Here is a 10,208-nt window from a genome sequence, read left to right on the forward strand (position 1 = left end):
TGCCATATAAACCATAAAAATGATAGGATGGAAACATAAGAGAAATGAACAATTATCATCCGGATGATGGAGGGATCACCACTTATCACCAGTTGTCCAATGGGAATACTGAACTACCTAACACTGCATAGGTTCATGAGAAAAGCCCTCAGAACCTACATCATGAAATGATGTAGCATCCAGGGATGGTCAGTACGGTGAGTATTGGTGTGCAACCCAAGGAAAGGAATAAAATATATATTTACCAAAAATCAGTCATAAAATATATGCTCAATGATTATATATATATATATATATATATATATATATATATATATATATGTCGGGATAGGGTCAAGGGACGTGTTACATGATCCTTCGAAAACTTAATCCTAAACTATGTAGCCCGTACATGCTTATAGGCACCCACAAGCTATATGGGTCCGGCTCCTCTTTGTCAGAAGGTTCCCAGTCCATGTTATCCGTGTGTACCGAGGAAATAGATAAAGACTCCAAGGAGATTTCCATCCAAAATATACTGTGTAAAATAGACACAATGTTCATAGACCCCCAATGTCGGTAAACGTGATTTCCAATGTCGATCTCCCGGGACTATACTTTCTCGGTAAAGCTACACAATTTCTCTTAAGCCCAGTTAAAATATTTTTGATATACCATTAACCATGGAGTATTTTATTAAGGCATTCATATACTGGTACCGTTATACCAAGACTTACAAGCCATAATATTATGCCCAACTGTTTTCATTAAAACATTCTTGATTCCAAGTTCCATCTTAAAATCCATTACTATGCCCACACATGCTTTCAAAAGTCATAAACATAGCCCCCATTGTCTTTCAAAAGTAATTTTAACTTTTTTTCCATAATTACTATGCATTATTCAAAAAATGAAGTAAAATTCATAGTTTTCATGCAACATCAAGTTTTGAAAGGGTTCGAGGGCCATATTTTCATCATGCAAAATCCTTTAAAAGTTGTGAATCCATATTACCAAGCCCCCCATTTTCATATAATAAATTCACATGTAAAATTCCTTTAATCATGCATAGAAAAAACGTTAAATCAAGAGAAAAATCAATATAAAGCTTTCACAACCAAACCCCTCAACTCTAGTTTCAAACAACCATTAAAAAAAATACATAATTACCAAGTAAATTGATAAAATATAATAATACTTAAAGTAAGGAGTATACAACATGCCTTTTTGACAGAACGAATTTGAGAAGAACTTGAATTTGAAGCTTTTGAAGTTAAACTTTGAGAGGAAACCCTAGTTTTATTTCTCTTGAGAGTAGAGAAGAGAAAGTGCGATGATAAAATGATATCTAATGAGTAAATATTATTTAAAGAGTGATTTAAATCATGGGGAGTAGGGTTTGAAGTGTGTAAAAGACCAAAATACCCCTTAAAAAATAAAAAATATTGTAGGAATTTCTTAGTTGACAACTAAGTTGACAGTCCGTCAGCTTGTTGAAGGCTCATTAACTTAGTCTTCAATCTATAGATGGTTTAAGGTCTTTACTGGTTGAGGTTGAAGACTTCAATTGACAACTCATCAACCAAGTAATCAACCCTGGCAGACAAACACTCTCAAATTAAAATGAGCATAACTTTCTACTTTGATATCGGATTAAGGTAAAATTAGATGCGTTGGAAAGAAGACCTGAAGATCTTTCATTTGGTATGTATTAGTCCATTTAACTTGTTATATTATAGGAGTAATGGTCGTTAGAAGTTTACCCAAGTTGAAATATCTACTAAAACTCAATCGGTAGAAAAGTTCTCAACTTATCTTTGACTTAGGAGATTTTTATGATCTAAAGACATCTCCAAAGATTTTCTGACACTATAGAATTGATCATCACACTTATATATACCTATAAATCATTTCATTAGGGTCTATACATATAGGAATGGCAGTTTTAATCCTAGCCCAAAAATATGCGTGTTACATGAAGCTATCCTTACAGCAAACCAAATCCTTAATGGAGTGCCCTATAGCAAGACACACTCTATTCCATATGAAGAATAGAAATAAAAGAAACCTAACGTGAAATATTTCAAAGTGTGGGGGTGTCTAGCCAAAGTCCAAGTTCCTATACCTAAAAGGGTAAAAATAGGACCAAATATTATAGACTGTGTTTTTATCGGATATACTACAAGTAGTAAAGCATATCGATTTTTGATTCATAAATCCAAAAATTTGGATAGTTATGAAAATATGATAACCGAAACAGATAATACTAAGTTCTTTGAACACATTTATCTGTGTAAATCTAGGCATGGGTTTTCTAGTGGAGGGTCTAAACGACTTCGGGATGAACCAAAGGAGAATGTACTTAATGATGATAATACAAGGAGTAGTACACGTCAAAGAACGTCAACTTTCTTTGAGTCGGATTTTGTAACATTTCTTCTTGAAAATGAATTTCAAACGTTTAAGGAAATGATGTCATCTTTGGATTCATCCTTTTGAAAAGAGGCAGTCAACAGTGAGATTGATTCTATCTTGAGCAACCACACTTGGGCTTTGGTTGATCTTCCTCCAAGAAATAGATCTTTAGGTTCTAAATGGATCTTCAAAAGGAAAATGAAAGTTGGGGGTACTATTGACAAATATAAGCCAAGACTTTTTGTGAAAGACTATAGAAAAAAAAGGCCTTGATTATTTCGACACATACTCATCAGTAACAAGTATAATATCCATCCGGATGTTGATTGCATTAGTGGCGATATATGGTCTTGAAATCCATCAAATAGATGTGAAACAACATTCTTAAATGGAGAGTTAGAGAAAGAAACCTACACGGAAAAACCCGAGAGTTTTATAATTTCTGATAAGGAAAAGAAAATGTACAAACTTGTTAAGTCATTTTATGGACAAAAACAAGCACCTAAATAGTGGCATGCAAAGTTTGACCAAATTATGTTGGCAAACAGTTTCAAGATAATCGAATGTGATAAATGTGTTTACATTAAAGACACTCTAAATTACAAAGTCATTGTTTGTTTGTATGTAGATGACATGTTTATTATAAGTAGAGACATTTCTTACATAAAAACTGCGAAATGATGCTTGAGAGCAAGTTTGGTATGGAAGGCCTTGGAGTTGTTGATGTGATCCTTAGGATAAGAATTCATAGTACTCCACAAGGGTTGGCGTTGTCATAGTCTCATTACATTGAAAAAGTACTTGACAAGTTCAAGTATTTGGATTTCAATATTGTCAAGACTCCATTAGACGTGAGCTTTGCACTTGAAAAGAATGAAGGTGAAAGTGACTCACAGTTGGACTACACAGGAGTGTTGGGAAGTTTGATGTATATCATAAATTGTACGCGATCAGATATAGCACGCGCTATTAGTAAATTGAGTCAATACACGAGTAATCCCAATCAAACCATTGGATAACAATGAAAATAGTTTTGAATGATACCCATGAACCCAATTCATCAAGAAGATCATCAAACATTTGGCACGTGTAGTGTGGTAAGTGCTAGTCTCATCCAGGGACGAATTAATAGATTAAAATATGGGCAGATGAACCCTTGGCCTCTCCGTAAAACAAGTGTTTTATGTATATATTTTTGAAAATTGGTAGTAATATTACTTGCTGACACCATGCTATAAGAAGATTAAATAGTGCACTTGATTGAATGTTGAATTATCTACCTATAGGACTATGGATCGATTCCCACTTTGATATATTTTTCTTCTAGAAATCCTGAATTTGACTCTGGTCTCTTCTGTTGAACTTCACGCTGGGATAGTATGTCCGGTACCTGATTGGTTTATGAAGATTCTCAACATCTTCAAGATCTCAAGGCTTACTAGTCAAAGTTTTCTTAGAAATATGTTGCTGCTAAATTTTCTTGCGTATAACAAATTTTTCTGAACCATTTACTTAAACTATCTCAATGCACACTACCATATTGAGTTTAAATTATGTGGACAATCAGTATACAACTTTTTTGCACCATCTGGTAAAAATGACATACAATAATATGCAACTCTTCATCATATTTGATATCATAACATGGAACATAGAGTTTCCGAAATTGGAACGTGCCATCCACCCAGAGCTACATCAGTAAAGCCATATGTAACATAAAAAAGCATAGACGAAAATTACCTTACTAGTATTTCATCATAAGTAAACACACAGGATAACGTACACTATGAAACTGGACACTGCAAGAAACTAAAAGTGATGATTTTGAGAAGAAATTATGATTTCTGCTCAAGCTCTACCCTCGTTGGCTAACTTGAACAGCTGTGCTTGAGCTGCTGCAGACTTGTCTGAACTAAGGGCTGAAACAAAACTATCCCTGACTTGGTTGGTAGTGTATGTGAACCTCCTGCTCACCAAGGAGTTCAATAAGGAAGCTGTTCCTTCTCTGTAGAGATCGCCGTAGGCATCAGTACGAGAATTGGAAAGTGCTTGCAGCAAGTTCATGTTTGACCCAAAACCTGGAAGACTAGCCACACCAAATGAATTGCCTACAGATCCCCACCAGCCAAACAAGCCCCATATCAGCGCGGGGTGAGTCCTCCAGTAACTGCAATTTATTACATTTCACATCAGGAGATGTCAGATCATTATGTAGTTGAAAGTGCAATGCTGGTATACCTCTGTTTCTATTTTGTTTTATATGACATGTTTCCTTCAATGGTTTTTGGTATTGTCTTGTCTAATCTTGTTATTTCTTTCTCTGAATTAGATCTGCCCAATATTTCTGGATATTTTCTTTTAATTTGTGCTGAAAAGAATCACATCTTTGTATGTTTGAAAACTCTATTGTTTCAATTTTTTTTACTCTTAGTGACATGGTCTTATGATTATAGAAATGTCATGACATACTTAAAACCACAAGTTCTCGGTAAAATTTAGATATATATGAAAATAAATTCTTTCTTTCGTGAACGCTGTACTCAATCCAATAATACTATGTAAACAGGGAGAATAATTTTTGTTTCACTTACTTGCATGTAAAAGGTGGTGAGTTGGGGTCAATTGGAAAGACACCTGGAGCACTTGGAGTGCCTGGATAAATGATAGGTGTAGTGGGGGTGGTAGGAGTCGGGGAGTAACCACCCCCTGGAGTGCTTGGAGTTCCGGGGTCAATGGTAGGAGTAGGTGGTGTTTCAATGATTGGAGTAGTTGGGGTAGTAGGTGTAGGGGAAGGATAGTAACCACCACCCCCTGGAGTGCTTGGAGTACCAGGGTCAACGGTAGGCGTAGGTGGTGTTTCAATGGTAGGTGTAGAGGGGGTGGTAGGTGTAGGTGTAGGCGAAGGATAGTAGCCACCACCACCTGGAGTGCTTGGAGTTCCGGGGTCAGCGGTAGGAGTAGGTGGTGTTTCAATAGTAGGTGCGGAGGGAGTGGATGGTGTACTAGGGGTACTAGGTGTAGGAGTACTTGGAGTCGGGGAAGGATAGTAGCCACTTCCACCCCCTGGAGTACTTGGAGTGCCAGGGTCTGGAGTTGGGGTTACAACAGGTGTAGAGGGGGTGGATGGTGTACTAGGGGTACTAGGTGTTGGAGTACTAGGAGGGCTTCCTCCACCATGATGAGCTGGTGGAGAGGGAGAATAACCACCACCTCCATGACCGCCTGATGGAGGAGATGGGGTAGGGTTATGGTGATGATGATGCCCTCCACTAGGGGGAGTCGGGTTACCACAGTTACCACCTGGTGGGTTTCCTCCATGACCACCGCTTCCATGCGAAGGTGTTCCATGACCACCTCTTGAACCATGAGATGGAGGTGTGTATGAACCTGTCAATCATAAAAATATACTATGAGTGCAAAATGCTTATATATAAAAGAGGATTGGATTTATATACATTGACAATAGCGCAAAGAACTTTTATACTGTCCGTAGGTTTTAACTTGTTTATAGCATGTAATATGTCTTATTTTCATGTTATGGCATACTGTCCATATGTTTTACTGAACTACTAGTATATAATTTATTTTACTGTATCAAAGCATAGAAGTTAGTTGAAACAATCTGTGAAGTAAAGCTCACGTCTCCAAATTGCTTTGTTTCTTAATTTGGTCTCCTTGCCAGTAATAATTTTTGCTACTTCCAGCAATATTAGCCGACATTTGGCTCATAAAGTGTTTAAACAAATCATTTTAGCTTTTGCCAAGACTTTAAAGTAGTTAGTAACAAGAATTCCATCATGAAACCAAAAACAACATAAGTTGTGCGAACTCTGCACTTTCAATGACACACCCGTATCGGATTCTTCAAACATACACTATTTTTGAAGAATCCGACACACACCTATTGATATTTTGAAGAGTACCAGCAACATAAAAAAATAACATATAGGATGGAGATGTGAGGAAAGAAGTTAAAGACCTGAACTTGGAGGAGTTCCGGTATTCGGATCAGGAGAGTAATAGGTCTTTTGTTCTCCAAAAGAAGCTCTAGACATAACAGGAATAACGAAGTTTTGTGTGAGCAATGCACAAACAACAGCCCACAAAATTACAGATTTTTGCTTCCCCATCTTTGTTTGCTTCCAAAGACAAAAAAATGCAGGGTGAATAAACAGTGAGAGCAAGGAAGAGTTCAGTGATGTGAAGTGACGAAACAAAGGAGCTGCATATTATAAAGGGCTAATGACAGTGAGAGAAGTAAATATACGCAGGTAAAGAGTATGCGGTTAGTTGTGTATGCTGCAGGTGCATTTAAGGTGTCATTTAAATCTCACTACTGTGCTGTAAGTAATTACATGGAGGAAGTCCCTCCATAACTTTAGGCAAGTTCAAAATATGTTCCATGCCTATAGTTAGTGGAACTGTGAAAACTCAAAATCAACACTCACTGGCTAGAAACAACTCCCTTTGGATACACTGCACGTAATATTTAATGGTGTATTGGTGATATTTCCCCATGTTACACTACTTATGAGTGCGACTACTAAAACCTTTTAACGTGATACAATTTAGGGTGCCCGTGCAGTACTTATGTGTGTGACTATAAAACCCCCTCTATTTAAGAGTATTAAATATTCTTTTTCATTTATTGTTCCTGTTATGTAATATTGGTTTAAATTAACTATTGAACTTGTTTCATAGCTTGTTCTTTTTGATGAATTTGATGATTCTGGTTTTTTATAAGCTATTCTTTTTGTTGTACTTATTCTATCATTTATTATTTCTAAATCTTCTTCTATGTCTATATTTCTGTAACTATAATCATTAATATCAATTGTTTTTACGAATTGTTCAAAAGGACTTTCTATTTGTATTTTATTAATTTTATTTTTTCCTATTATTTTATGTTTTGTTGTTAATACATATAGATTTTTAGATCTTGCTGTAAATATTTTACTTCCTGGGGTTAGTTCTATTCCTGATATTTTCCAATATAATACTAATGATTTATCTATATTCTTATCTGTTATTGCTACTGAATAATTCGCACTTATTATAAATTAAAATTTTTGGTATATTAAATTTCCTTTTATGACAGTTATTATACTTTTTTCTATAGGTTTTATAATTCTATCATCTGCTAAATATAATTCTATTGTTGTATGTATTCCTTCTCTAAAACATGCTTTTATTAATATCTCTGTACCTCCAAGGTGTACATATTTTATTGGGTCTCTACTTTTTATATCGTTTATTTCTTTATTAATTAACCTTTTTGTTACTAGTGGTATACTAGCTTTACCTTTTGCATATCTACAGTCTATTACATGTTCCTTTTGACTTACTACGTAATATTCTTCCTTTTTCCTACTATATATATTTTTTATTGTTGGTATTTTAAATATTTTTTCTACACTTAAGTCTAACTCTTTTTCTTTTATTTCATCAAATATATTATTATCAAATATTATTTTTTGATCTGTTCCTTCATCATTTAAATATTCTTCTTTTGTTATTATTTTTATATCATCTTCAGTTATTTTGTTTATTTGTATATCTTCTTCAGTCATTTAATTTGTCTAATTCACTATCTATTTCATTATCTTCTATTTCATTATCTGTTTCATTTTCTGAAATTTCATATATATGATCTTCACTTTCTAATTCGTAATCTATATAATCTATCTGCATATATTCTGTATTTTCTATTTTTATTTCTGATATTTGTTTATTTTTTGGGTTTTTAATGTGACACAATTTGGGATTTGCATAGTCATAAGTTGCTTAGACTCTTCACTTTCAGTGATGTATTTGTGTCACGATATGGATGTGTCACGACCCAAGCCGAGGCCCTGGCTGTGACGGACATCCCAGACCATAGAGGCCCGAGAGACCCCTTAGTATACTATCATAAAGATAATTCATTCAACAAAATGTGGAAGATATAATAAAATCTTAAAGAATCTTTTAACTAAACTTTGTCAACAAAGTCATAACAAAACGACAACCCAAATCCAGTCTACGAAGCTTCTACTAATGATTGTCTGTCCAAGCCGGGACAAGGTCCCCGGCTGGATGACAAAACTGAAAACAACTATAATAGTATTAAAGACCTTCCGAAAAATGGAGGTCTTACCAACTCTGAAACCTGAGGAAATTCTATTGCTGCGCAGGATCATGGGACTGAGCCTCAGAACCTAAATTATGAGACAATGCAACCTTTTAAGGACCGCCACTACTTGAAATGTATTGGTATGCAGAACAATCGAAAAATATCATTTATTTAATATATAAAAATTAAGAACAATGGGAAAACACTTTAACATAATGAAGATCAAAACACAAGGGCTCTAAAAGCTTCAACATATCTCTTAAAGACATAATCTTGAATCTTTTCTATACTTTTGAGCTAGATGGCATCCCAACCTTTCTGCTACCCACGGGCTATATGGGTCCGGCGGAAACTTGTCGGTCAAGCCTTCAATCTGAGTTTACCACAGAGATTGGACTCTCTATATTCTATTCTAGCATGCTAGTGTCTGAGGCAAGTATACATTGACCATCCATATATTATGATGATCTTCCCGCGTCGACCAGACATGGTTTTAGGATGTAAGCTTTTCAACTCACGCCTTCTCGGTTAACCATCTAACTCTCTTAAAGACCATTTTTAACCACTTAAAATCACACTTATAAAAGTTGTTATCATATTCTATTAAGGGTATTTCATAAAGAGGTATCGCCATATGTCGACTTGCAAACCATATCATATCATATCATATCATATCGTATCCGTAGCCCTTCTTTCAAAAACATGCATCATTGACCACCATACTAATTCATATATTAAACAAGATTTCTTATTTCCAAATGGGTATACAAGTTTAAACAAAACCTTTTTCCCTTTTCAAGACTTAAATGTTAGGTGGTCATCTTCTTTTATAGTTCATGCACTTTTCATGAAAAATAAGAGCATTTAAACATACCCATACTTTCCATATTCATATCATCAAACAATGCATAATTTGACAAAGAAGACATTTGCAACATCAATATTTTCATTTGTTCATGTAACACCCCGATTATCTGAACAAAAATGCTACACGGTGCTTATGACCCCGAGGGACCACGAGCGAAACCATGCTAATATCTGTACCTGTACACTGTAATATACAACATAATAGTGCGAAAAACATGAACATGTAGGCCATAAGATTCAACTGAATAAAAATCTGTAAAAACATAATATCCATATGGGTGAAAGATACCCAAAAAAACTAAAAACTGAATCAAATCTGAACTAAATCTGAATACTGAATTTGAAAACCTCTAAGTACTGTCTGAATAAGGAGTTGAAGGAATATATCTCCAACTAACTCCATCTAACAAAACTGAGCTGAAATAATAAATAAAATAAAATAATATCGTCCTCGAATAGATAAGGACTCACTGCAACTCTGCGGCTGGATGCTGCTGCTGATTTGGAGCTCGTGTCTCTGAACCTATAGTGTAACATGAAAGAAAGAACCATAGTGCAAATGCGTCAGAACAACTGGAGTACTGAGTATACAAGTGAGGTAGGCTAATGCAAAAGGGTTTACATGCATGAACAATGCTAATTGACTGACTGATATGAACGTGAGAGTGTAAACATACATACATAGTAACTGATATCGTGAGTACGTGATAGCTAGATATGCACGCTAATACATAGTTTATTGATAGATGACATGGCTGAAACTGTAGTTCTTATAACATGGATGACTATATCTGACAGTCTTAAATCTGATGGAACTATCTGAGTTCTGCACTAT

The 10,208-nt window shown here is 35.1% G+C and overlaps 1 protein-coding gene across 1 annotated transcript; it reads right to left on the reverse strand.

Annotated features, from left to right (window-relative positions):
• Window positions 1-4,005: 4,005 nt before the first annotated feature.
• Window positions 4,006-6,891, reverse strand: LOC107842338 (protodermal factor 1). Its single transcript, XM_016686117.2, has 3 exons — window positions 6,374-6,891; window positions 4,986-5,781; window positions 4,006-4,561 (listed from the first exon to the last, which is right to left on the reverse strand). Exons 1-3 carry the CDS (start codon window positions 6,522-6,524, stop codon window positions 4,243-4,245), a joined length of 1,266 nt encoding a protein of 421 aa, XP_016541603.1. The 5' UTR covers window positions 6,525-6,891; the 3' UTR covers window positions 4,006-4,242.
• Window positions 6,892-10,208: the final 3,317 nt, after the last annotated feature.

This window comes from Capsicum annuum, chromosome 9, assembly GCF_002878395.1.
Source record: "Capsicum annuum cultivar UCD-10X-F1 chromosome 9, UCD10Xv1.1, whole genome shotgun sequence".
Classification (NCBI taxonomy): Eukaryota; Viridiplantae; Streptophyta; class Magnoliopsida; order Solanales; family Solanaceae; genus Capsicum; species Capsicum annuum.